This window comes from Ochotona princeps, chromosome 11 (assembly GCF_030435755.1).
Source record: "Ochotona princeps isolate mOchPri1 chromosome 11, mOchPri1.hap1, whole genome shotgun sequence".
In the NCBI taxonomy this organism is placed as follows: Eukaryota; Metazoa; Chordata; class Mammalia; order Lagomorpha; family Ochotonidae; genus Ochotona; species Ochotona princeps.
The window spans coordinates 72,282,390-72,309,266 of record NC_080842.1 but is presented as its reverse complement, the minus strand read 5'-3'; the positions used below and the strand labels follow the sequence as shown (position 1 = coordinate 72,309,266).

The window sequence follows — 26,877 nt, the reverse complement described above, 5'->3', positions numbered from 1 at the left end:
CGGACGCGGGGCTGGCGCTGGCTGCAGGCCCCGCTGGGCACAGCCAGCGGTGCTTGGTCCTCGGTCTGCCCGCCCGGCTCACACGACCACCTCGGGCATGATGCTGAAAAGCAGGTCGTCGTTGCCCCGCCGCACCTCCAGCAGAAGAGGCGACTCATTGAGGACGGCCTCCTGCAGCTCGCTCGAGTCTGACAGTGGGCGCCCGTTGACCTTGACAATGACATCACCCACCTGGATGCCTCCTCTGCCAAGGGATGGACGAGCAAGATCAGTGGGGTTAGCCGCACTGGGACGACCGGGCTGCAGGTGTGCAGGGCCTGTGTTCAGGGTCACTCCCCAGCTTGGCGGGGGCCTGGTACGGGAGCACAGGTGTGTTCCAGAAGGCCATGTGGGTCCCCCTTCCTGCGCAGGGGTGTGCGGCTGCAGCCAGTGGCCTCCTGGTCTTCTCTACTCTGCCCTGGCGGCCGTACCACCACATGCAATTCCTGAGCTTGGTCGCAAGCAGGGCACGGGTGCCAAGAGCCTTGGGGGCTGGATTCTGGGCACAGCTAAGGCTCAGAGGACACGGTGGCAGCCCTGCCCCTCCCAGGAGTGTCAGCCACGAGAGGCCAGCAGAGCCAGCCCAGCCCCAGGATGGCCCCGGCTCCCTGCCTCCCCACAGAGCCTACCTCTGGCTTGGAGAGTTGGGGACGACCTCCTGCACGTAGATGCCACTGCTGACGGCCGGGAAGTCGGGATTGGCGCTCTTCAGCTCCTCCACCAGGCTGGGGGCAGGACGCGGCTGGTCAGGCCTCTGAGGACTCCAGCCTGGCCCCTAGCACCAAGCAGCCCTCCCTCCCCCACCAGGGCCAGGGCACTGCGTGTGGGGCAGGGAGGGAGGTGAGGAGGTGGGGATGGCTGGAGGGTGCTGGTGGGAAGGAGGAAAGGCAGATGGCTAAAGGCACAGAAGGGATGGGGCGGACAATGGCTGAGTCGTGGAATGAATGCCGAAGACTGGACAGATGGACACACGGGTGGGTAGACGGATGGGGTTAAGAAAAAACACGTCCAATAACAAATTGACACATTAGTCTTGATTGGCAAGGTCTTCCCTTGGTTCCCTCCTCACACCTGGTTCTGCGCCCCACTCCTTCCCCCCTTCCCTTCCCTCTCCCTCCGCTTCTCTCCACTTCCCTTCCCACTCCTCCTCTCCTCTCCCCTTCTCTCCCCTCTCCTCCCTCCTCTCCCCTTCCCTCCTCCCCTCCCACCTTCTCCCACCCATCCCCTCTTCACCACACTCATTCAGGGCTTCCAGGTGTGGGCTGGCATTAGGCCTGGCATTAGCAGCCAAGCCACAGGCTTAGCAGGCAGAATCCTGCCCCCAGCGAGCTCACAGCAGGTGGGGGGCGGGGTGGGAGGGTCTCAGCAGTGCAGTGGTGGGGTGGAAGCCAGGGGTGGGCCCGCAGAGAGGACACCCAGAGGGGCCCCCATGTTCGTGCACACCCAGTGCCCCGGGACACAGCCTGATTTGGAATCAGACCTCTGCTTGTATAAAGATCTGGAGACTGGCTTTGGGGGGCCCAGTGTCGAGGGGCTGTGATGATGGGACAGCACAGGGTGGGCCCGGACACAGGTGCATAAACGGCAGGCATGGGGGACACAGGCAGAGGCTAGGGTGACGTGGCCACAACCTCAGGGTCACCCAGAGCTGCCCGGGGTGACCCTGCCATCCCCTGCTCTCAGACTCTGGCCTGCGGAGCTGTGACAAGTCTCTGCTGGTTTAGGCCACCAAGTCTTAGTGGTTTGTTATGGTCAGGGCGGCCTTCAGAAACTAATCCAGGAAGCTTCCCGGAAGAGGTGACACTGGGACAGGGTACCTGGTGACCAGAGAATCGTGTCAGGCACACAGAGAGAGGCCTAGGCCATGGTCAGTGGCTCCCAGCCTGGGAGCAGCCCTGAGGAGCCCAGCCTGGCAGGGCCAGGGTGTTGGGGAGGACAGTGGTGGAAGGGCTGGGCCAGCGGGGGCCAGCAGAGGCCAGCGGGGGCCAGCGGAGGCCAGCCGGGACCAACGGGGGCCAGCGGAGGCCATTGAGGCCAGTGGGGGCCAGCGGGGGCCAGCAGCATCAGCGGGGCCAGGGGGGCCAGTGGAGGCCAGCAGGGGCCAGCAGGACCAGCAGGGGCCAGCGGAGCCCAGCAGGGGCCAGCAGCATCAGCGGGGCCAGCGGGGCCAGGGGGGGCCAGCAAGGGCCAACAGGGGCCAGCGGGGGCCAGCAGGGGCCAGCGGGGGTCAGCGGAGCCCAGCAGGGGCCAGCAGAGGCCAGCAGGGGCCAGCGGGGGCCAGAGGAGGCCAACGGGGGCCAACGGGGGCCAGCGGGGGCCAGCAGGGGCTGGGCCAGCGGGGGCCAGCAGGGGCCAGCGGGGGCCAGCGGGGCCAGCAAGACCAGCGAGGGCTAGCGGGGTCCAGTGGGGGGCAATAGGGGCCAGCGGGGGCCAGTGGGAGCCAGCAGGACCAGCAAGGGCCACCAGGGGCCAGCAGGGGCCAGCGGGGGCTGCCTCCACAGTCACCTGGGGGTAATGGTTCGCATCCGGAGGCCAATGAAGCGCTTCTTCCAGTCTGTAAGGGAAGCACAGCAGGGCACGCTCAGGGCCAGCGTGGAAGCGGCCAGCCCCGAGAAGACATAGAGGGGACAGGGACTCCTGCCCCCTGGCCGTGCAGGATCAGAGAGCAGCAGGAGCCCCCAGCTTCCCAGTGCACTGCTGGCTCCAGGCCACCTCTTCCCGAGTCCCCAGAACCACCCCTCAACCCCACAGCAGGCCAGCATCTGTTCCCCAAGCTGCACACCTCACCCCAGGGGCCTGTGGGGATGGCTGATGCCCCAGAACCCACGCCCTGGTCTGCCTCCCCCGACCACGGCAGCACCATTCACTGCTGTTGGACGGGGAGTGTTGGAGGCCTGGCCCTGAGTAACATGTAGTCAGCCCCAGGGTGCAGGATGAGGGAGCAAGGACAACTCTAGTAGGTGCCTCTATCGGGAACTCAGGGGGACTGCAAACCAAGGGTGCTGGTGTCTGCCTTCAATCTTGGGAAAGACAGTCGCAGTGGGCTGGAGGCAGAAAACTCGAGATGAGAGCGCCACTCGGCAAAACAGGAAACGGGACGTGGCAGCAAGGCCAGGGAGGACAGGAAGTGGCTCTCTGGGCCCCGGCAAGATGCAGCCGTCACCGCCAGGAAGGAGACGGGACTCCATGGAGCCCCAGATGGCCCGGGATGGAGGAGGCGGGGACGAGGAGGGGGAGGGACGAGCAGGCTCCTTTCTGGAGACCGGTACCGGGACACTCAGGGTCACCAAATGGTCCCATGGCTGCTTCTCCCACAAATACCATCTGGGGTCCCAGGGTCTTCCTAGACATTCGCACCAATTGTCTCAGCAAGAAATGCCACCAACACCACAGAAAGCTCTCCAGAAATGGGAAATCTCACAGCCACCTCCCACTGCTCATCTTGTTACCCAAAGCAGCCCAGCAACGCAGAGCCACAGGCCTCACGCGTACGGCACAGGCGCAACGGGTGTTTCAGGCTGCCACCTGAGAGGCCCACATGCCAACGGGAGGGCCTGGTCTGCCCCGAGCTGCCGAGCAGGTGGGGGGCCGGCTGGTGGGAGACCAGGCTGGCCCGGCTCCGGGCTGCAGTCTGTCCCACCCTTGGTGACTGCACGTCTTTATGGAGTGAGCCAGTGGGTGGGAGCACCCTCATTTTCTGTGTCTCAAATAAAATAAACATTCTATTTTAAAAATAATCCAAATGAAATTTGCTACAGTCAGAGATCCAAGAAGCCAGCTGAGCCTCTCAGAGGGTGCCCAGAAAGCCGCAGACACAATGGAACATCTACGCCTGATGAAAAGCAGACACGGAAGGGAACTTCTACACCCCGAAGGACACGCACGCCAGCCCCGTGGCCCACACAGCCCACGCAGCATGGCAGGGAGGCCCACCCGCCACTGGCATGCAACACTCCAGTTCCAGCCGGTGGGAAAGGAAAGATGTCGCATTGGGAAGGAACGCACAGCCATCCACGCTGGACCCAGCCAGGGACCCTGTCCACAGGCCACCAGATGGGCTGGCAACACACACCCACTGTACTGGCTGGAGAGATCACAACACAGACCCTTGCATCACAGTCCGCAAGGACCAGGGCACGTGGCTGACGGAGACGCCTGGCCCTGCAACTTGACACCAGTAAGGCATTGTGGCGAGAAGTTAAAGAAGAAAGACTCTGCCTTGCAAGTCATCAGAGACATCACTAAATGGCCAACATGGCAAGGAGGGGGGGAGGGGAGGAGGGGGAGGAGGGGAGGGGGAGGAAGGATGGGAGGAGGGTAGAGTGGAGGAGGGTAGAGGGGAGGAGAGATGGGAGGAGGGGAGAGGGGAGGAGGGGAGGGGGAGGGGGAGGGGAGGAAGGGAGGCAGGAGGAGGGGAGGGGGAGAGAGGGGAGGAGAGGAGAGGGGAGGGAAGAGGGGAGGAGGGGAGGGGGAGGAGGGATGGGAGGAGGGAGGGGAGGAGGGGAGGAGGGGAGGGGGAGGAAGGGAGGGGGAGAGGGGATGGGAGGAGGGGAGGAGGGGAGGGGGAGGAAGGGAGGGGAAGGGGGAGGAGAGGGGAGGAGAGGAGAGGGGAGGGGAGGGGAGAGGAGGGGAGGAGAGGAGAGGGGAGGGGAGGGGAGAGAGGAGAGGAGAGGGGAGGGGAGGGGAGAGAGGAGAGGAGAGGGGAGGGGAGGGGAGAGAGGCGAGGAGAGGAGAGGGGAGGGAAGAGAGGAGGAGGGGAGGGGGAGGAGGGGAGGGGAAGGAGGGGAGGAGGGGAGGGGGAGGAAGGGAGAGGGGGAGGGGGAGGAGCGATGGGAGGAGGGGAGGAGGGGAGGGGGAGGGAGGGAGGGGGAGAGGGGAAGGGCGGCAGGAGGAGGGGAGGGGGAGGAGGGGAGGGGGAGGAGGGGAGGGGGAGGAGGGGAGGGGGAGGAGGGGAGGGGGAGGAGGGGAGGGGGAGGGGAGGTGGGGGGAGTGTCTGGGTGCCCGTTACCCCCACAGAAGTCCACATCATGTTTCTAAAGGGAACACCAACCACCCAAGTTTTCCAAGTGGACAAAATATTTCACACACACTTCATCAAAGAAGTCTGATGGGCAGCAGGTGCATCCCAGGCGGGGCTGGAGTGAGTGGGAGGCAAGACCCCTGGGTGTGGCAGACGCTGGGAAATCTTCAGCTTAGGGAGGTTCCCTCTGGCTGTAGGAGGGTCTGTGGGGCGGGGACAGAGAGCGAGTCCCCTGGTGGCCATGGCCCATGGGAAGATGCAGCGGCCATGGCGCCCAGCATTGGTGCATCCTAAGGCGAGGTCAGGGGTTAGGGTTAGGCACGTGTGGGCTGACAGCTGGTGAGCGAGGACCAGATCAGAGGTGTACGCCTGGGCCGTGCGATGAGGGTTGTGCCACTCTACAGCTGGCATCCAGTCCCCGAGGCTGGAGCCCGGCCAGGCTGCTCCCTGACCGCCATGGCTCCGCAGCTTCCCGTGCCCTCAAGGAGCACCTGCAGGCAAAGCCACCTCCAGAGCAGAGAGCAGCCTGAGCTCCTCTGAGGGCTGGGCTGTCTGTGGGCGCCTGGTGTGCAGGGGGGACAGGCAATGTGGGCCCACTTCAGCCATTAGAACCTGCTCCGGCCTGCACCCAATGATGATGGTCCCAGTGCCTGGCACCTAGCATGCAGAGCTCAGCCAAGGCTGCAGGGGATGGGGGCACGGAGGAGAGATGTGGGCAGACCAGGGGTCTAACCCGCCAGCGCCCCGGGCAGACCTGGGCCTGTAGTGAGGAAGCGCAGGGGAGGGGCGATCATACATGGGTTCTGGGGTCCAGGGACAGGAACAAGCTCCGAGGGGGTCACACCAGATGCCTCCGAACAAAACACCACATTTCAACTCCATTTTAAAAACTCCCTACACTATGGGGTCCCACACACAGCATGCACAGAGTCTGGTGTCCAACCTCGCCCCAACCACATTGCCTTCAGCTCTCCTCAGCACAGACCCGACGCACCCACAGCTCACCCCAACACTACCCGGCCAGGCCACCGAGAGCACATGGGAGCCAGGCCATGTCTCCACTCCCTCCCCCTGCCTCAGCGCTGGCCAGTCATGGGGTGCTGAGACCGCCTGTGACCCTCCCCAAGACAGAGAATGAGCATTTGCCGCCCCCATCCCTGCAGTTTCTCCCCAGCTGCCTGCAGATCACAAAACACCCCCGACTGACCCCTGCTGTCCACGGGGCCACCGGGGTCTCACACTGGCCAGGCCAGAGGAACAGCTGCCCTGGGCTCCTGGGGCCCCACCCCACTGCACGTGCACCAGTCCTAAGGCTGGATGAGCCCCAAGCCCTCCTGGTGCCAACTGCTCTGTCAGGATGCAGCCTGCAGGTGAGCACAAGAACCGAGGCTGGGAGCAGCCCAGACCAGGCCAGGTTACAGTCCCATTGGCATATCTGCGGCTCAGGTCTGGCGGCATGTAGGGCCAGGCCAGTTCACAGCACCAACTGATAGAAGTGAGCCCCCAGATGGGATGTGGGACAGTCAGGGTCGGGCCACAACACCAGCCGGTTCACATTAGGGCTAGGACTGGGGGCTGTCCAGGCAGGGCTAGGCTGCAGCACCACCAGCATGAGCTGGGACTGGTGGCAGGCAGGGCTAAGCTGCAGCACAGTCAGCATGAGCTGGGACTGGCGGCAGGCTGGGCTGAACTAGGCCACAGACCTGCTGGCAAATGCCAAGGTGAGGCGGGCCATGCTAGACTGGGCTGCAGCACCCACTAGCACACCTAAGACCCCAGAGGGGCTGCCGAGGCTCTCCTGCTGGGCCACTGCTCCCACTGCCTGACAGCTTGGTCTGGAAGCAGACTAGGCTAGGCAGGGCTCCAACACCTGTTAGCCTGCATGTGAGCTGGGTTGGTGGAGAGCCAGGCTGGGCTAAGTGAGCACACTCACTGGTCCATGTAAGAACCAGAATAAGTGCAGGTTGGTTGGGCTGTGCCACAGCATCTGCTGGCAGGTGCTAGGGTGGGGGCAAGTCCTGTCATTAGACCGTAGAGCCACCTGGGAAGTACAAGGACTGGGAGTGGGCCCTGTAGGGAATCTGTGACACCCTTCTGATGGGCTGCAACTCCCACAGCTGAGCATAAGAACCAGGTCTGGGGGCAGACCTGGCTGGACAAGTGGAAGTACCCACAGGCATGAGTGAGGGCTGGATAGAAGGGTCGGCTAGGCTGAGCTAGGCTACAATGTCCACTGATATGTACAAGAGCTAAATGGGATGTGGGACCAATTGGACAAGTCTGCTGCACAAACAGGCGTGCACATCAAGGCTGGGACAGACCAGGTGGGGGTTTTGGGGGTTACCCAGACTAGGCTGCAGTTCCTGCTGGTGTGCATGAGGGCCGCAGCATGCACTGGCTTGCATAGGAGACGGGGCTGGAGACAGAACTGACTAGACAACTGTAGCCACTGGTGTGCGTGCAGGCTGAAGTGGGGGACAGGCTGAGCCAGGAGTGGGGGCTCCCCCAGCTGCACTGAGTCTCAGAACTCCAACCACGGTGACAATCACAGGAGCTGTGCACTGACCGTGGAGTGCATGGGTCACAACTGGGCCTCCTCGGTTGCTGGAGCCCGTGCGGTGGACGGCACGCCCAGACGCACATGCGGGACATGACAGCCAGTTCATCGAGGCCTGCAGAGGACGTCCAGTACCACGGGGGCAGGACAAACTGCACAGCTCTCCCGGCTGAGTTTCGACAGCGAGTATCTGGGGGAGCAGAGACTCTAAGGTGGACTGTGTCAGCCAGTGGGCCTTGGGAGGATTTCCCCAAGCTTGGAACAACGAAATCAACACCTCAGAACTGCCGAAACCGCTTGGGCAGTGCCCTCGGAACAGGCTCCACACTGGGGACTCTCCAGTGATACCGAGTGGCCGGCCCACAGACCGGGTACTGATGCGGTTGGGCTGCTGGGAGCAGCTCTCTCCTGCTCTCTCGTCCCTTCCTCCAGTACAGGAAGAAAATAATTACAAAACACCAAAGTGGGGCCCAGCATGAGGCCGCAGCTCTCCTGGCCCAGCACCATGGTGACCCGTGACCCCGCGAGCTCCCCACAGCTGTCTAACCACACAGACTGCTCGCTGTAAACAACTGTAGATTAGTGGGGTTTGGACCACTTGATAATTTTTATTAAAAAAAAAAAAAAGAGGAGCCAGCTTCCACACACGGTTCATGATGGATCCTGTCCTGCTACGAGGCACTGAGGCAACACAGCCCTGGGCGTAGGGCGAGTCCCTGTGCGAGGCAGCGAGGTCCCGGCCACACCCCAGTGCCCGCACAGCTGTGCAGGTTTCCAAGGGATGGCCCAGGTTAGAAACGCTCGGAGACCCAGGGAGAGCCCAGCCTGGACGCACGTCAGCAGGGGAGGGACCAGCACCACGCTGGCTCAAGCTGCTGCTGCACAGTCCCCCCGGGGCAACACAGGAAAGAACCCTTTGGCTTCTGTGCCGACGGCAGGTCCTGCCTGGCTGCGGCTTGTCCCACCTCTGGGGACATGGAGAACAGACGGGGTTCCTCCAGAGCAGCTCTTCATAGACTGGTCCTCGGGGTACCCGTCCCGGCAGCACGGGGGTGGGGGGTGGCAGGCTTGGCTGGCGGGGTCGTGAAGGAGGGGCAGGCACAGGGAGCGCCCGCTCTCAGTGTAGTGCTGGTGAGGGGGCTGGGAGGAGATGAGAGGCAAGAGAAGGCGTGAACAGCCCGGGAGATATACGGAGGGCAGGTTCTGGGCAGGGGCCGCTGCGGGCCCCTCTGGGAGGCGGCTGCCTGGGGGACACCTCTCCCAGCCAGACACACATGGCCATCAGTGGTTGGCAGGTAGGCCAGGCACCCAGCTTGGATGAGGTCAGGAGAGGGAAGCTGGGCTGGGGTCTTGCCACAAATCAGGTGGTCTTGGGCCCTGCTTCCCCTGGAATGGACAATCCCCCCAGGAAGCCTGGATGGCCCAACGGCAGAAAGAGGGGGTGCGTGGGGGATGGAAGGATGGAGGGACAGACGGCAGAAAAAAGGAAGTGGAAGAGAGGGTGGAGGGATGGAGGAGCAGATAGATAAAAGGATGGATGATGGATGGGTGGATGGATGAATGGACAGGTGGGTGGAGGGATGGGTGGGTGGATGGACAGGTGGGTGGATGAATGGATGGATGGATGGATGGATGGGTGGATGGATAGGTGGGTGGATGGATGGGTGGATGGGTGGATGGATGGGTGGGTGGATGGATGGGTGGATGGATGGGTGGGTGGATGGATGGATGGATAGGTGGGTGGATGGGTGGATGGATGGATGGATGGATGGATAGGTGGATGGATAGGTGGGTGGATGGATGGGTGGGTGGATGGATGGGTGGATGGATGGGTGGGTGGATGGGTGGGTGGATGGATGGGTGGATGGGTGGATGGATGGGTGGATGGATGGGTGGGTGGATGGATGGGTGGATGGATGGGTGGGTGGATGGATGGATGGGTGGATGGGTGGATGGATGGATGGGTGGGTGGGTGGATGGATGAATGGACAGGTGGGTGGAGGGATGGGTGGGTGGATGGATAGGTGGGTGGATGGATGGATGGATGGATGGATAGGTGGGTGGATGGGTGGATGGATGGGTGGATGGATGGGTGGGTGGATGGATGGGTGGATGGATGGGTGGGTGGGTGGGTGGATGGGTGGATGGGTGGATGAATGGACAGGTGGATGGGTGGATGAATGGACAGGTGGGTGGATGGATGAATGGGCGGATGGGTGGATGGATAGGTAATGGATGGGGGATGTGGGGAGGACGGCTTTGGAAGGAAGAGAGTGTCAGTTTGTAAGCACTGAGGAGCAAGTTGGAAGCGCCCAGTGTGATGGCCAAGGACACGGGAAGGAAGCAGCGAGAACAAGCCCGGCCAGGAGCTGAGGAGGGGTTCGGGGCATGGAGAGCTGACAATGGCTCTACTGAGGTCCCAGGGCCCGATTCAGGGGAGAGCAAGTCTGGCATTGTACCTCAGTTGAGCCTGGCCCGAGGATGGGAGGGAAGACCCCGACCCTGGAGTGCCCATCCCAGCTGCCTGCCCTCTGGGTCGGCCCTGTACCTTTAGTCTGCTTGTCTTGGAACTCGGCCAGGAAGCGCGTGATGCGGTCCGAGGGGATGGCAAAGGAGATGCCAGCTGTCACCTTGAGCGTGTTGATGCCGATCACCTCCCCATCCTGGAGGGCGGGCACAGCACTGTCATGCGGGGCGGGGCTGGGCCAGCGCCATCTGCCGCCCACCAGGCCCGCCTGTGAGGCCAGGGAGCAGCCCTCGCTGACCGACCAAGTATTCTCTGGTTCCCACAGAAGCTAGTGACCCATTCTTGGCCTCCACGTTCTGTGGGCTCCCCTCCTGCCCATGTTGCAGCCCAGGGTCCCCCAGGTTACACGCCAACGGGCCGGCAGACAGAGTGCCGTGTGCCCAGGCCCACAGGGACCCCATCTGAGCCCACTCTGCTTCACGCTGGCCCATCTCGGTCAGCCCTCCCGGCTGGGGCAGAGTCCTGGATCCGGGCAGCCTGGAGCCTGGTCCTGGGTGCTCGCGAGGACTCCGTGGGCCAAGATCCATCCCCGTGGCCTGGCCTCCAGCCTCATCTCTACCCAGGCGAGTGTCCCCCAGCCCCGCCCACCAATGGCCACACAGGAGTGCCCACGGGGCAGGACTTCTCCAGCCAGTCAGCTCTGCTAACCCAGTTGCCTGAGTCCCTGGGGTCTCTGCGTGTCTCCCCATGCACCATAGCCTCCTTCACCACAATGTGCTAATGCCACCTCCTCCAGGAAGGCCCTCTGGAGTGCATGCCAGCTGCAAGGCCAGAGCAACACAGGGTGCTCCCAGCCCCCGGGGCTCATCCACACATGGCCACCTCTTCTCCGTGACTGGTCACCTGTTCCAACACCCCAGGAACCAGGAGCTATGAAGGGCAAAATCTTTTCCAGAATGAGAAGGGCCCAACTCTGGGGCTGCGAACAGGCCCAGGCAGGCGAGCAGAATAATGGGACCCCTCACAGAGACCCTGACCCCAGATAGGGCTGGGCAAGGCCACCAGTGCTCTGAGTGGCCCGGGTGCTTCTTGGGTCCTGTCCTCCAACCTGGCCATGACCTGACCAAGGAGTGTGCCGGTCCCTACCCCTGCATGGTTGTACCCTGCTCCCAGTGTGAGCAGAGCCCCAGGGGCTCCGAAGCTCGGTCGGTCGGGAGGGACACTTACCAGGTTCACCAGGGGTCCCCCGGAGTTTCCATACTATGGGGGGAGAGAGCAGGGTGTGAGCCAGGACCCTGTCATGCCGTCCCACCCACCTCCCATCCACCCGGTGTCTGCAGAGGCACTGAAGGGCCTTGGTGCACAGTGCCCACTTCACAGATGGGAACACTGAGGCCCACATGGAGATGACCAAGGGCCGGGTCTGAGCTGCCAGAACGCTCTGTCCAAACCAACACCTGGACAATGCCACCAACTGGTAGCTCGTAGCAGACTGGGACAAGGCAGGATAGGGCACTGGCCTGGGGCACCCAGGCAGGGGGACCAGTAGGGGACTGGCCATGAGGCTGCACAGGACACAGACCTGGCCACTGGCATTTCCCACACTGTGGCCGGGCTGGGCAGTGGGCTCCGATGCCCAGGACGAGGCTGGGCAGGGCACAGACCTGCTACAGGTGTTCCCGCACCATGGCTGGGTCGGGTAGTGGCCTCTGACGCCCAGGACAAGGCTGTGCGGGGCAGGGTGGCCGTAGTGGCCTCGGGCATGGGACGAGGCTGTGCAGGGCAGGGCGGCTGTGGCGGCCTGGGGCACGGGGACTCACGTTAATGATGGCGTCTGTCTGGATGTAGTCCATGTCTGAGTCGCGCAGGCCCAGTTCGCGGCTGCCCCGCTGGGCGGAGCTCACGATGCCCGTGGTCACCGTGTTCTGCAAGGCAAAGGGGCTGCCGACAGCCACCACGAACTCGCCGGGCCGCAGGTCGGCCGACTGGCCCAGCAGCAGCACCGGCAGCTTTTCCTGGGCGAACAAGGGGGGGCGGGGGGAGCGGAGAATGAGTTCAGCGTCTGCCACCTGCTTGGTCCCCCACTGTGATGGGCAGGGAGGAGGGCCGCAGCCCCCTTTGTCTACTTCTGGAGCACCTTCTATGCCCCATCACCCATTTGTGTCGACACATTGAAAGGTGGAACCCACCTTGGCGGGTGTGTGCTGGCCTGGGGGTCTCTGTCCCCTTCGCTGTGGGAGAAGCCAGGCCACCAGCGATGTCTGGGACCCCCAAGAGGGGTGGGCTGGGTAGCAAGGTGGAGCCTCTCCCCTGTCTAGTCCAGGCTACACCCAGGCAGGTGTTCCCACAGCAGGACAGTGTCCAAGAGGTCACCAATGCCCACTGGGCTAGCAGCTCCACTCCTCAGCTGGAAGGGGAGACATGGCCCAAGCCCCCGACCGGCTCTCCCTTCCCCAGCAGACTCCTTGGAGGAGGCCTGGTGGGCACTGGCTAAGCTGCTACCAGGGGTACCTGTGTCCCCAGCCGGAGTGCCCAGGCTCCACCCTCCTCTCCAGCTCCCTGGGAGGCAGCAGGTGGCGGCTCACCTGACTGAGTTCCTGCCACCCACATGGGGCACCCAGACTGTTTCCAACTCCTAGCTGTGACTTGGCCTGGTCCTGGCCATTGTGGGCCCTTGGGGAGTGAAACCAGTGGAGGGGACCTCTCTCTAGTCTCTGCTTTTCAAATAAATGCAAATACTAAACCAGAAAAACCCAGGATAACCAGCCTCAAGCTGAAGCTGCCCGCAGCCACACCCCACATCTGCCATGTTTGGTGTACCCGCTCCTGGCACACCTGCCACCAGTCATACCTGCTCCTGGCACACCTGCCACCAGCCACACCTGCTCCTGGCACACCTGCCACCAGCCACACCTGCCCCTGGCGCTCCTGCTGCCAGCCACACCTGCTCCTGGCGCTCCTGCCGCCAGCCACACCTGCTCCTGGCACACCTGCCACCAGCCACACCTGCCCCTGGTGCTCCTGCTGCCAGCTACACCTGCTCCTGGCACTCCTGCCACCAGCCACACCCACTCCTGGCACACCTGCCACCAGCCACACCTGCCCCTGGCGCTCCTGCTGCCAGCCACACCTGCTCCTGACACACCTGCCACCAGCCACACCTGCCCCTGGCGCTCCTGCTGCCAGCCACACCTGCTCCTGACATACCTGCCACCAGCCACACCTGCCCCTGTGCTCCTGCTGCCAGCCACACCTGCTCCTGGCACTCCTGCCCTGTCCTGGCGCTCCTGCAGCCAGCCACACCTGCTCCTGGCTCTCCTAGCACTCCTGGTGCTCCTGCCGGCAGCCATACCTGCTCCTGGCGCTCCTGCTGCCAGCCACATCTGCTCCTGGCACTCCTGCTGCCAGCCACACCTGCTCCTGGCACACCTGCCACCAGCCACACCTGACCCTGGCGCTCCTGCCCTGTCCTGGCACTCCTGCTGCCAGCCACATCTGCTCCTGGCACTCCTGCCCTAACCTGGCCAAGCTGCAGTCATGATGGAGACCACAGGGCCTAAAGCCTGAGGTGCACACCCCTCTTGCCTCTCACAGGACCCCTGCAGACCCCCGGTTTTCATGCTGCACCCAGACCAGTAGTCTGTGGATGGACATAGCAGGAAAGGTGCTGCCTGCTCTGTTTCCTCCCTTGTAATGGGCATGAGGGATGACATGCCCACTAGCCGGGCTGTCCCCCTACAGACAGGGTCCTTGCCAGGGGTGGCCCAGCCCTGCCCCAGGAGAAAGTCTGAGTTCAGAATCCCCAAGCTGCAGGGAACCCTTCTGTGTGTCCCCCTCCCAGCTGTCCTGAGCAGGGACTGACCCGAGGACACGCCTGAGCCTAGCAGGGCACTCAGTCCAGCAGGCAGCCCCCCGTCCTGGGGCAGCTACCCGCACCTGGACCTCAGATCTCTTACCTGAGCCACACAAGAATGAGGCCCGCCACCCCGGGGTGGCTGTGGCTAGTGCAGAGGCGTGTGCACGGCCAGAGAGGAGGAGGTTCTGTGGGGGTGACGGAGGATTCACCCCGCCTGGGCACAGGTGCGTCTCCAGGACAATGAGGGATCTCTCCTGTGCCCTGGTCCTGGTGCAGAGCAGGGGTTGTGGCCTCTGGCCTGTTGCCGTCAGGGCACTGCCCCCTGCTGCGCCGTGGGAAGGCTGGGCTGGGGCTTGGCATTGTGACACGTGACACAGCCACCCGCTCACCTTGGGGTGGATCTTGATGGTGGCGATGTCTGATTTCTTGTCCATGTCCTTGATGGTGGCCTCGTAGGAGTCCCCATTGTGCAGCTGCACCTTGAGCTGCTGGCGGCCCGTGACAGCATTGCTGCTGGACACCACGTGGGCATTGGTGACAATCAGGCCGGCCTCGGACGTGATGAAGCCAGAGCCGCTGGACACGGGTCTGTTGCGGCCAAAGAGTGGGTGCCTGCGGGCAGCACAGCAGGTTTGAGTCCTGGCTCTGCCACCCGCTGCCTGGGTGTCAGCCAAGTCACTGAAGCCAGAGCCATTTTGCAGCCACAGCGAGAGGGACATGTTGGCACACCTCCCCACGTCTCAGCACTCCTGGGGCAAGTCCCGGCCCCACCTGCCCACCAGCATCCTGGGCAGCCACCAGTGGCGACCCGGGTGCCACAGTCACCTATGACCTTCTGAGCCTCTGTCCGCACCCCAGATGGACGCCCCTACTGCCACTGGGATTTGGGAAGTGCCTGGGGCGAGTGGATGAGGGGGATGGAGGCTGTTTCTCTCTCCACCCTTGTGTGTCTGTGTCTCTCAGATAACGAGGGAGACAGCCCACCCGTGTCGCAGCAGGCCCGGGCCTGGCGCCCGCTATGGCCAGCGTTGGTCCCAACACCAGCACGGGAGCCTCACGGGCCGGGATCCTAAACTCCCATGAGCTCCCTGACCTGGCCTTGGACAAGCTGTTCAAGTCCCCGGGAAACAGGCTCTCTGTAAGGGAATGCCAACGCTGCTGCCAGGGCAGGGGGAGGGGGAGGCCGGGTGCAGTTCCCGACCTTCTCCCGGGCAGGGGGCCGGGCCCAGCACTGGCATTCACAGGACATTAAGAAGGAAATGCTGGTGACGGCAGCACGGCCACCGAGTCCAGGATCGGGTTATTTGATGTTGAAGGTCACGCCCTGCCAGCAGGTGCTATGGGCCGGGAGAGGCGCTCAGCTAGGGCCCGGGAGCTTGCAGTGAGAAGACTTTCCATATAGGAGAGTTCAGAGGTGCTCCGGCTGGATTTGGGCTGCCTGGGCAGAAGCCCCAGGGGAGCAGGGGGCAGCGGCAGGCTGAACATGCCCACAGCATGAAGGTACCCCCAGCAGCTGGGTGGGCGACAGGGCCCCTCCATGTGGGGCCTGCAGGTGCTAGACCGTCCCAAGGTCTCTAGCCCTCAGCCTCTGCTGTGCAAGAGGGGAAACTGAGGCAGGAACTACTTGCCTAGGTTGGGCAGGAGGGCCCTCTCACGGCTGCAGCCTCGGCCAGAGGGCACCGTGAGAGGCTCCTGGCTCCAAGCGATGCATATCTCGTCTGCCTCGGCCCACCCAGAACACCCACCTCCAAGGCTGAGCCCGTCATTAGCTGGCTCTGGGCCGGTGCCCAGGGCCCCGGTCAGGCTGGCCACCTGCCACTTACCCTGTCAGCTGGTAATTTCCTCAATGACAGGTCTGGGGGTCTGGGACTCGCGGGCAGGGTGGTGAGGGGTGAGTGTGGGGTCATGCCCAGGCTAGCTCAGTGCCCTGTGGGTCTGGGGGTGCTTCTCCGGCCTCTGTTTCCATTCAGGAAATGGGAAGCTCACAGCCAGCTCCTGGGTTCCAGGAGGAGACAGGAAAGAAGCAAAGGGCTTGGCACACGGCAGGACCTGGGGGCCCGGCAGGTGCACCCACACGGGCCCTGGCTCTCTCCTGAGGGAGACAGGCAGAGCTGGGCCTGTTCTGAGACACACAGGCCAGGACCCATGACCCAGCACCAGGCTGGCTGCAGGGGGCGTGGCTCACCACCCCCTTACCCTCACCCCTGAGGAGTCTCCAAGCCAGCGGCTGCCCGCTGATTGCTATCAAAGAGGGGCCCCATCTCCGCTGGTAGCCTGTGCCTCCCTGGCTGCTGCAGGCTCCCGGCACGCCCAGAGCCCAGGGCTGTGAGGAGCCTTGGCAGCAGGTTCCTTCCCCAAGGGTGAGAAGTCATGTGGATGGGCGGCATCAGGCCTCCCACGAGTGGCTAGTCTGAATGGAGCTAGACAAGCCTGTGACCCTGGCGAGGGGCCGGGGGCGCACGGGGGCTTCACTCACCTCAGGAACAGCTCTATGTGCACCACGGCCGGGGCGATCTTCTCCACCACGTCAGCGATGAAGTTGAACTTGAACCGTGGGCTTGTCAGCTGGTGGAGACCTGCACCGGTAGAAAGAGCCGGTGTGTCCTCCACGCAGGGACCCTGGCCGAGTGCATGTCAGCCCCCCACCCCACCTGGGACTCGGAGCAGGTGATGGGAGGCGGCTCTGCACGCCAGCCCCCAGGCCTGCCCTTGCTGCCCATCGTGGCTGCCCTTCCCAGGCTCACCCCTGTGGCCACCCACCCGTCCCGCCTGCCTGCCAGGCCTTGCACCCACTGGGGCTCCGCTGGCTAGCATTTCTGCTGCTGTCAGCTGCGGCGGCGCCCACATGTGAGTGGCCCAAAGCCTGCCAGCCTCTGGCTTCCCCTGCAGGTTCCCACAGGCACTGCTGCTGAGGGGCCTCCAGACATCAGGACCAGCCCCAGGCGCTGCACATGGGCCCCGCGAGGAGGGGCCCGGTGGCTCAGACGGGCTCCTGCACACCGCGGCCCCAGGGGACGACTGTCAGGGGTCCCCACAGCCTGCACTGCCCCCCATCGCTCCCACTGCTCAAGGCAATCTGCCGGCACAGTTTGGGGGGATTCTTGTGGTCCGCTGTGGGCCAGTGACACACGGGGAAACAGAGTAAACCTGCAGACAGGGAAGCAAGGCCTGAGGCCAGAGCCGGGGCGGGGGGTCTGGCTCCCGCGTCCCTGCGGTGTCTCCAGAGAAGACCCCCCATGGCCCACCTCACACCCCAGGCCCTGACTCCCAGGCCGAGGGACACACCTGCATCCCCCCACCCCACATCAGCCAGAACCAGCTCAGGACAGGGAAGGGCAGGGTAGCCAAAGACAGGGTTTCAGACTCCCGTCTGAAACAGACTCCCAGGACAGCAGGGCCATATACACGGGATACCTGCATGGGGCCCATTTCACAGCCCTGGACACTGAGGCCCCGGGGGTCTGAGTAGGCCTCGGGGCCCTGCCTGGCCTGTCCCTTTAAGGCAGCCTGGGTGGGTGGTGTGGGTGGAGGGGGGCAGGGGCCGGGTTCGCCGCCCCCCGTGAGTCAGCGATGAGTCAGTGGGAAGACACAGGGCTCTCTGCACACCAACACCCCAGCCGCCGTAGACTGCTTGTTTGGGGTTTGTGAGAAGCCCGCCCCTAGCCCGTCCCCCAGCCAAGTCGTGAGGTCAGCAGCCTGCCCCGGCTGCCCTGTGAGGGCTGACCGGTTGTTGTTGGTTTTGGTTTTTCAAAAAGTAACCGTTCGACTCCAGGCCCTGGGAGCTTCCGGCAGGAGGAATCGGACAGTGTAGCAGTCAAGGGCAGCTGTCCGATGGCACCCCTGGGGAGAGGGGCCATGGAAAAGAAGCCACAGGAACAGAAGCTGGGCTCAGGGCTGCAGCTGGGCACCTCTGCCCGGGGCAGCTGGCAGGAGGCTGTTGTGGACAGGTGGCGGGCACAGACACCCACAGGGCTGCCTGGTACAGGCGCACGGGTTGCACAGTGCATTCTAGACAAAGATGCCAGCATGGCCAGCTTCCCCGCAGGTGTATAGGGCACAGCCCACCCAGCGGTGTGTGTGAACGCCCTGGCACACACTGGACAGAACCAGTTCTGTCTTCCAAGGCCAAGGCCGCTGCCCCCTGCAATGAGCAGACCCGGCTGTTGCCCAGCAGCAGCTGTGGGCCGGGCCAGAGGAGCCATCGACAGAGGGGCAGGCCATGTCTGGAACGCCCGCAGCAACCCCCGCTGGCCCTCTGAGGCCAGCACCCACAGGGGCCCCGTCGGACAGCCTGCTGCCAGGGCTGTGCCGAGGCCATCCTTGGGGCTCCAGCGCCTGACCTCAGCACACTCCTGCCACGCGAGGCTCAGGCACGGGCCATGGCCAGGCCTGACCCACGCCCTGCTCCCACACTATGCTGGCTCTCGGTCCGCGGGCCTGGCTGCGCAACCCTCATGAGAGTCCTGGCCTGGGCTTGGGGCCAGCGTGGTTCCCCCGCCTGTGCAATTCCACGCTGACCTGGGCTGCCCAGCTCCTGGGAGGGGGAGGCATGGCCACCAGCAGGAAAGCCCCGGCCCTCCCTCCTACGGGAAGCCCTCCCTGTCTGGCCAGGTCCCATCAGTTGAGCCTCTGGGCTTGGGACACGAGGACCCAGCAGGCAGCATGAAGCCCCGTGGGAGTGTCTGGCACACAGCACCACCCACTGGCTTCTTCTCTTCCCCAATTCCTCCTTCCCCCGCACAAAGTTCACCGGTGTGGCCAACATGCATCTGCGGCTCTCACGTCTGGTCACGCCACGCAGAGCAGGACATGTAGAAGACAAGTAGTTCAGGCCTACTCCGTCAGCCACGCACTGGCTGGGGTACCACGCACAGCTGTGCAGGCAGGCACTAGACCAGGAATCATGGCTGCACGGCGGCCAGGGCCTGTGGCCAGAGGTTGTCTCCCTTCCACATACCCCACGCCCCGAGGCAAGATGGCTACTTCCCCACGGGTTCGGGGGCTGCCTGGTGCAGGGACCACAGGACGGAGACTCAGGGCCAAGCCGTTCCGGCAGGAACACACACAAACTGAGGTTTGGCCTGGGTTGGGAGCATGGCCCGAGGTGGCACCCCTACCCAGCGCAACCCAGACAGGAGACAGGCAGCCTGCAGGGAGAACTGCTGGCTGCCCCAAGCTCGGGCAGATCGGCCGGACCCCGAGCTCCCAGCTCCAGCTCTGCTGGGTCCCCTCCACAGCTGCCCTGCCCAGGCTCTCGGCTTAGGACTGCGGTGGGGCCAGGCAGGGGGCAGGGGCGTCCTCCTCTGCCGTCCTCCTCTGGCCTGCTGGGTCCCCAGAGGATTAGCAATCAAAAGGTCTTAAATAAACACAACCAACAGACTTCAGCCGAACCTGCTGGGGTTGCACAACCAAGCTGGGAACGAGGCCTCCTCTCCCTCCTGCTGGCCCTCCTCAGGCCCACCACAAGCCCATGCACCTGCTGATGAGGGCAAGAGGCCACAGGACCTTGGGGCTCTGACCGGAGCTGGGTGCAGACCCTGGCGAATCCCCACCCACCAGCCTCGTTCTAGCAGAGAAGTACCCGCTCCTGGGGCAGTGCTCGCCGCCATTGGCCCAGCAGTCGGGCACCCACGGAGCAGGATGGGTCTAGGCCGGCGGCAAGGTGCACCTTGGGACATGGAGCCAGCACTGGGCACACGGCTGACACGGCCGACCCCTCCACCCTCCCCTGGCGGAGGCTTAACAATGATGGCTCGCAGATTTTGTGAAATAGGAAACGGAGCCACACTGAAGGCCCGGCATTGTGGGGTGCGGGTTGAACTGCTGCGAAGCACGCGTGCCCTTAGCGTTGACTTCCGGCTGCTGGGTTTGCCATCCATGGTAACACTCCTGGGAAAGCAGCAGAGGAGGGACCGAGCGCTGGACCCTGCACCCATGGGGGAGGCCAGGAAGAAGCCCCTGGCTGTCAGAGACGCCTGGGGAACCGAGCGCTGGACCCTGCACCCATGGGGGAGGCCAGGAAGAAGCCCCTGGCTGTCAGAGACGCCTGGGGAACCGAGCGCTGGGCCCTGCACCCATGGGGGAGGCCAGGAAGAAGCCCCTGGCTGTCAGAGACGCCTGGGGACAGGTGCAGCAGCTCCAAGTTCTCTCTCTCCCACTCTAATTCTGCCTTCCAAATAAGGAAAATCAAAATTTCCTCAAAGAAATAAAGGTAAATTTACTTCGGTGAAAAATTTCTGAACTACCAGCGTAGGTTTTCATAATCTGCCTTTTCCAAATCCTTTTTTAAAACATTTTAAACAGAATTATTTCTTTTAGTTGGAAAGGCAAATTTGCACAGAAGTGGAGACAAAGGTCTCCTGCCAGCTGGTTCCACTGGTTCACTCCACAAATGGGCACAGCAGCCAGAGCGGAGCAACTTGAAGTCAGGAGTCAGGAGCTTCTTGCTGGTCTCCCACCTGGGATCAGGGGACAGAGCACCTGGGCCTCCTCTGCTGCCTTCTCAAGCCATTAGCAAGGAGCTGGATGGGAAGTAGAGCAGCCGGGACTTGAACCCACACCCACATGGGATGCTGTGCTGCAGGAAGTGGCTTTATCCACTATGCCATGGTGCCAGCGCTATTTTCCATGAACTTTTAGAAGGCTCCCTCAGTCCCTCCGAAGTCAGGGATTACCACTTGCCACACATTGTGTGATGGCACCAGGAGGTGGGGCCTGGAGGCAGGGATGCCGGGAGCCAGGGCCCCTCCTTGTGAACAGCCTCACCCACCCCTGCCCTGCCGGCTAGTTCCTCTGCCTTCCACCAGACAGCGCCTGCGCCCACGGGGCTCCCGCACAGTCCGAGCTGCACTAGAGTGCAGGGGGCCAGGAGGAAGGCGGGCATCCCCCTGGGCAGCAGCTGCCCACGCCGGTGGATGGCGCCCAGGGAGGTGCACCTGAACTGGAGCCACATGGCACCCAGACAGCCCATGAAGGGTGCAGGAGCACCGTGCCCGCTCTGGCCACGCCCCAGTCCCGACCCAATCCCCAGTCCCAGATACTCCCAGCCAAGCTTAACCAGGCGCGTTTGCCCCAGCAATACCCTCTGCCCGGCAAATCTTCCCCACAGAGCAAGGCACCCCTCAGCAAGCTTCTCAGGTACCCGGGGTCCCCCACCTGTAGCACGGCGGCTGCCCCAGCTCCAGGCGCACTGGGCCCAAAGCGAAAGCCAAGTAGGAGTTACAGCTGTGTCCTCTGCCTGCGCCCCCCACCACCAACCAGGGTTAAGAGCGAGGGGCCGGGAGCCTTCAGTCGCAGCTGGCCGGCCTTCCTCGGCCCTACCTGCTCACCTGTCCTCAGGCAGCCGCATCAAGCAGGGAACAGCGGGGTTTCCCGGGAGGGCGCACCGGCTGAGGCTTTTCAGCCACACCCCACGACAGGCACCCGGGGGACCCCAGGCACGGAAGAGCTGCGGTGCAGCCAGAAGCAGGGGCGGGGGCGGGGTGGGCAATCGGCTCCCGCGTCCGCTATGCCACGATCCACCACCTTGGGCCCTTCCCCCGCAGGGCCGTCCAGCGGGGCCCAGCGAGCGGAGACCTGGCGCGCGGCCTGCGCCCCGCGGGCTTCAGGCTCGCCCCCAGCCCCCGGCTTACCCGACGGACAGGCACCCTTCTGCAGTTGGTGCACCGGCGTCCCCGAGAGCTGCACGGCGCGGCGGCTGGCCGCCAGCAGCGCGCACACGTTGGCGTAGGTGCGCCCGTCGGTGCCGCACACGGGCTGCGCCCAGCGGCAGCGGCACAGGCCGCGGCTGCACTCCAGGCTCTCCCCGCACGGCGCGTCGTGCGTGCGGCCGCAGGGCTCGCCCTCGCTCGCGGCGCACACCAGGCAGCAGTTGCAGTGGTCGGGCACGTAGCCGCCGGGGCAGCGCGGGCTCGGGCAGCGCGACACGTCGCAGCGCGCGGGGCACGGCGGGGCCGGCGCCGCCTCGGGCTCCCGGGCCAGCGCCAGCGCGGCCAGCGCCGCCACGAGCAGCGGCCGCGCCTGCATGGCGGGGCCGGCGCGGGACTCCGGGCGGGACGGCGGCTGGAGCGGGCCGGCGCAGGGGGCTGCCGGGCGCGGGGGCGTCGCGGGAGCCGGCTGCCCGGGCCGAGGGTCTGTGGGCGCCGGGCCCGGGCGCGTTTAAAGGCGACCGCAGCCCGCCCTCGCGGCCAGGGGGCGGGCGGCCCCTCCGCCGGCCCCGCCCCGGCCCTGCCGGCCCCCGCTGGGCGCTTCTCGGGCTCCGACCCACCCTCCGGCTGGCCTGGTCCCGGAACCACAGGGTGGGGGGTGGCCCGAGTTCCACGGGCGCGTGGGTAGGAGCCCCCCTACACACACATCCCAAATAAACAAGGCGGGACTCCTCCCCAGCCCTCCCCCTTCTCTGCAGGGAGCTATCCGCGTGGGGAGTGACCTGTCCTCCTCCTGGAGCCCTGGCATTGCCCCCTGGGGGCCCTTGTCCGGGAAACGCCCCTGGACAGGGTCACTGCTCTCCCAGCCATGGGGGGCGGTGTCCCCAGACCTGGCTGTCCCCACACCCCGATCCTGGAGGTTGCTAGCAGCTCTGTGGCCTTGGGTCATCCTCCTGGCAAGAGGGGTGAGCAGGGCAGCCTGGCCCCCTGGGGTGGTGGCAGACCCTCACCCCCACACACCTGGGAGGCTGTACGGCTCCTCCCAGGCCTGTCCCCCATGCCTATGTGTGCTGTGCGTGGGGCTGCCTGGGGGAGCTTGGGGGCTGAGGTGCGTGGAAGAAGGTGGCTGGACATTGGCCAGCAGCCCGCCTCCTGCAAGCCCACCCTCCCCTGGACGTTGGCCAGCAGCCCGCCTCCTGCAAGCCCACCCTCTCTTAGGCTGCCTGGCACGCACTGGGGAGTTCCCCTTGGGGTGACCTCCTTAGCCTGTAAGATGAAAGCCCCCTGGGTGGCCACGGGGCACACGTGGACACCGTGGTGGGGGCCACACGGCAGGCCGTGAGATGCAGCCAGCAGCAGTCCTGGTCCCTGCCGCAGGTGCCTCAGGCTGTCCAGGGTCGCCCTGGCAGGCTCAGGTGCGTGCGGTGCTGAAGGCGTCAGCTGTAGCTGAGATTGGTGAAAAGATTTTATTTTCTTGTCCAGGTTCATAGACACCCCAGTTAGGGATGAAGAGGAGGGTCCCCCCGATCCAGAGCCCTGAAGGTCCCAACGCTTGTGAGGGCTGGGCGATGCCACGGCACCAGGCACCCTAGGGCCCAGAGGTGACGGAGGAGGGGTGCTGGGACACATCCCTCCGCGGCTTGTAGATGGTGGCCTTTAGAGAAACTCTCAGTGCTGGGGCCGGGGACCTCGGCAGGGCTCCTGGGGTCTGCTCCAGGATTCCTGGGCCCAGGTCTGGCCCCGGCTGTCTGCTGGGGCCGTGTCGGCCTGTGGATACGCTGTGTGCAGCTGGGAAATTCATCTGTATAGGTCCACGTGGCGAGGCCTGTGGGCTCCTGGGCCTGAGGCTGCACAGGTGCCCCCACACAGGACTCAGCTGGGTGGGCACCAGGATCCTGGGAGAGAGGACAGACCCGAGCTTGTCTGCAGGCCCAGTCCATGGCCTTCCCCAATAGCACATTGCCCCAACAGCTGCTGGGCAGGCTTTTTACAGGCGGCTGGCAAAGGGCTTCAGGTGGGACACCTCTGTAAGGTTTGCACCACACCAGGACAGCCATCCCAGGGCGGAGAAGGTGTGGGGTGGGCGTCTCCAGGTCCCTGAAGCTCCCAGAGGCGCCTGCAGTGTAACCAGGAGGGCAGGCAGCAGGGCCAATGGCACCTCCTGCTGCTCCCGCCCCTTAAGGCACACACAGAATGGCCCGGAAGGAGTAGACACATCTGTCCTGCCCTCCCCCCTCCATGGTAGTCAGCTCTGCCCTTGCACCTGACCCTGGTGAGCATGAGGTCATGGCTGACATCACTTCGGGGACCGCACTGGACGTTCCGACCACACCTCGCTGCGATAAGCCTTACTGTCTCTGAGCACGGGTGACTCAGAGAGTGGCCCCTACTGGGGCCCGGGACTGGGGTGGGGGCCATGACGCAGGGCAGGCCCTCAGCAGCTCCCTTCCCAGGGGACCAAGGCCCAGCCTGGCCTCGGCCCTGACCCTCCCCGAATGCCCACTCCAAGCCCCGCTGACTGACCCCTGCCTGACATGGAGGACAAGAGATGCCTGGGCGGGTGGCATTGGGATGCCGGGGTGCAGGGACCTAGGAGCACACTCTTCCAGCATCAGTGGCTCCTGCACAGGGCGGGGGCCGTGGAGGAGTGCAGCCCCTGGCTTCCCAGGCAGAGGCCGGCCTTGGCAGGGCCGCATGCTGGGGGCCGACTCCCTGGCCACGTCCACGCGAAGGCACCAGCTGACCCAGGGGTGTGCAGGCACAGCAGACACTCCTGGGGACGGACTGAGGACGGGGCCCCAGGAACCACAGCAGCCAGGCAGGTCCATCCCCGTGTTACTGCTCCTGCCACTCCCGGTGACCTGGAGCCCTCCTGGACTGTTCCCCCAGGTGCTGGCTGCGCTGCCAGGCTCCGGTGGCTTTGAGAGGCTGGCAGCAGGCCCAGACCAGCCCTGACCTCCTCCTGGTGGGCTCAGCCAGGCAGATGCTCTGCTGGCAGGTGGACGTGTCTCAGATAGGCAACAGTCACCCCCGCTCAGCATCCCCCCAGCCTCCGTTCACATCTCCCGGGTCAGGGAGCTCACCACACATCGGCAGTCCCTCCCACTGAGTTAGCATCTGCTTCCAGCCCTGGGGACAGTGGTCTCCCCCTCCCCCATGCACTGAGCACACAGCCCTGGTCCCTCATCGGAAGGGGCTGCCCCTGGGGTTCCCCTCTGCTGGCCCCAGGGCCACAGAGTGGGGAGTTAGCCAGGGGAGGGGACCTCAGGTCAGGGGTTGAGTGTTCCCAGCTAACAGCAGCAAGGGGACAGAGGCAGGGCTGAAACCACCACCCAGAGCAGCTCCTCTGGCTCCCCTGGGCAAACCCTGACCATGGACCTGGGGTCTGCAGGTAGCTCACTTCGCAGGTGGAGAGAGGTTCTTCGACTTCCCCAAGGCCACACAGCAAGTGGCTGCAGGACTGATGGGCAGCCCGGCCAGGGGACTGGGCCAAGACAGGGCAGGACAGCAGGGCCTGGGTCAGCCTGGGCGGAGCTGAGGAGGGCAGGGCCGAGCCAGGCAGGTCCATGTTGGCTGCAAGCAGCCCCGCCCTTCTCAGAACTCACCATCCTCACCCAGGCTGACAAGAGGAGCTGGGCGTGAGCGCCCCAGGACGGGACATTCTGTCCAGTGGGACGGCTTGGCCAGCGTCCAGCCCCACCCAGCTCAGCTGTCCTGGCGGCCGCTTGACCTCTTGACCTCGTTGCATTTGAGGAGCTGCTGGCCGACAGTTGAGGGGGCGGGTCGGAGGGCTCAGTTTCCAGCCACCCAGAGAGCCTGGGAAAAGCTCAGCCTGCAGGTGGGAGGGGACCTTGGCTGCACCTGCCAGGTCATGGGCCTGGGGGACGGACGAGGGCCAGGCAGGGGCACTGCCATACAGAGAAGGCCATTCGATGCTGCTCCCCTGGGCTCTCTGAAAGCTGCAGGTGGGGAAGACACGTACCCGGCCACCTGCTGTGCAGCCAAGGCTGTGCCCGGGCCCACCCCTACCCAGGGACTGTGCTAGCTCCATGGTCAGCACTGCAGTCTGTCCCGTGTCACAGGAAGAGGGTCAAGACCCCAGGAGAGGGAGGCACTGGCACTAGGTTTCAAGCCCGGGTCTGACCCCCGCCACCCGCGTTGGCAGAGAGGCCACGGGGACATTCAGGGTCAGGCACTCAGATTGCACAGGCACAAAGGGCTGGAGGGACCTTCCAAGGACATCTCAAGCCCTGCCCCATGAACCACCGGGCCACACGCAGCATCTGCCCAGGGACAAGCCCCACTCCCTCCCCACATGTACCTGCTCGTCCGTTCAGCAGCTCCACCGCTGTTGCCTCCTAACAAGGGCTGCAGGTGGCCTGGCAGCCTCTCCAGCCCCAGGCCCAGGGTGGGAATGTGGGGATGTGGGGCCCTCCCAGGCTAGCCAGGGTGCGGTGCCCAGGGCACAGGGGAGGTGACAACTGCAGTGACACAGCCCTGGCACACCAAGGGGCCTGCGGTCTCCAAGAGGCTGATGGAGAGGGCACCCTCCCTGGGGCCTGTGGGCGGCACAGCCCTGCCAACGCCAGGCGCCCGCACTGCTGCCGTTGGGATAAACCCGCACTGGCACTGCAGCCACACCCGTGTCCCTGACTGCCCTGGCCTGAGTCTCCTGCGTGTGTGTGTGAATGCTTAGCGTGAGCTGTGCCTAGCACGGGCATGGCAGTGAGCGCACGTTGGAGTAACCGTGTGTGTGTGTGTGTGTGTGTGTGTTACAGTCAGGATCACACCAACATGTCTTCTGGGATCCTCATTTTACAAACCATGATTTTGAGACTTTCCTCATTTTATCAAATAGGTTTCACAGAATTTATTTTTTCTGATTATAAACTCCAGGTCTCTGATAAAATTCGGAGCAGATGTACACACTGAAAGGTACTGTGTCTGCTGACGATCACCACCAGCCAGTGGCAACCACTGCTTTCTCCAGCGTGCCCTGGTCAGCGTCCTCCCAGGAGGACAAGCTGGACCGAATGGCCAGTCAGAGCAAGCTATGGACCCCGAGCTGGGCCCACGCAGAGGCCCGCCCCGTTTTCACTGGCACTTCCTGGGACAGCCCCACGTGGGTAGCAGCTGATGGCCGGGACACTGGGAAGGGAAGCCATGGTTGGAGTCACATGCCGGCCCACCACAGCTTCGGAGTGCTAGCCACTCTTGAAATGCTCACAACGGCTTGGTCTCCCTGTCCCCTGAGGTTGCCTGAGCGCTGAGTGGCTGCAGTGGAACTCCCCA

The 26,877-nt window shown here is 64.3% G+C and overlaps 1 protein-coding gene across 2 annotated transcripts; it reads right to left on the bottom strand.

Moving 5' to 3' along the window:
• On the bottom strand, positions 1-22,217 carry HTRA3 (HtrA serine peptidase 3). Of its 2 annotated transcripts, XM_004579370.2 has the most exons (9): positions 21,571-22,213; positions 16,416-16,515; positions 14,329-14,551; positions 11,904-12,098; positions 11,311-11,343; positions 10,165-10,279; positions 2,545-2,593; positions 669-764; positions 1-244 (listed from the first exon to the last, which is right to left on the bottom strand). In XM_004579370.2, exons 1-9 carry the CDS (start codon positions 21,962-21,964, stop codon positions 79-81), a joined length of 1,371 nt encoding a protein of 456 aa, XP_004579427.2. In that variant the 5' UTR covers positions 21,965-22,213; the 3' UTR covers positions 1-78. The 2 variants fall into 2 exon arrangements, with proteins under 2 accessions (XP_004579427.2, XP_058526310.1); XM_058670327.1 differs by lacking the exons at positions 1-244; positions 669-764; positions 2,545-2,593 and adding an exon at positions 8,489-8,756 and having other exon boundaries at positions 21,571-22,217.
• Between the last annotated feature and the right edge of the window lie 4,660 nt (positions 22,218-26,877).

What these genes read in the sequence shown, in the direction of transcription:
- HTRA3 (XM_004579370.2), bottom strand. Translation starts at nt 21,964, where the DNA reads ATGCAGGCGCGGCCGCTGCTCGTGGCGGCGCTGGCCGCGCTGGCGCTG. An exon ending in GAAGGGTGCCTGTCCGTCGG is followed by an intron (nt 16,516 to 21,570) that starts GTAAGCCGGGGG and finishes CTACCGGTGCAG; the next exon opens with GTCTCCACCAGCTGACAAGC. An exon ending in CCCAACTCTCCAAGCCAGAG is followed by an intron (nt 245 to 668) that starts GTAGGCTCTGTG and finishes ATCCCTTGGCAG; the next exon opens with AGGAGGCATCCAGGTGGGTG.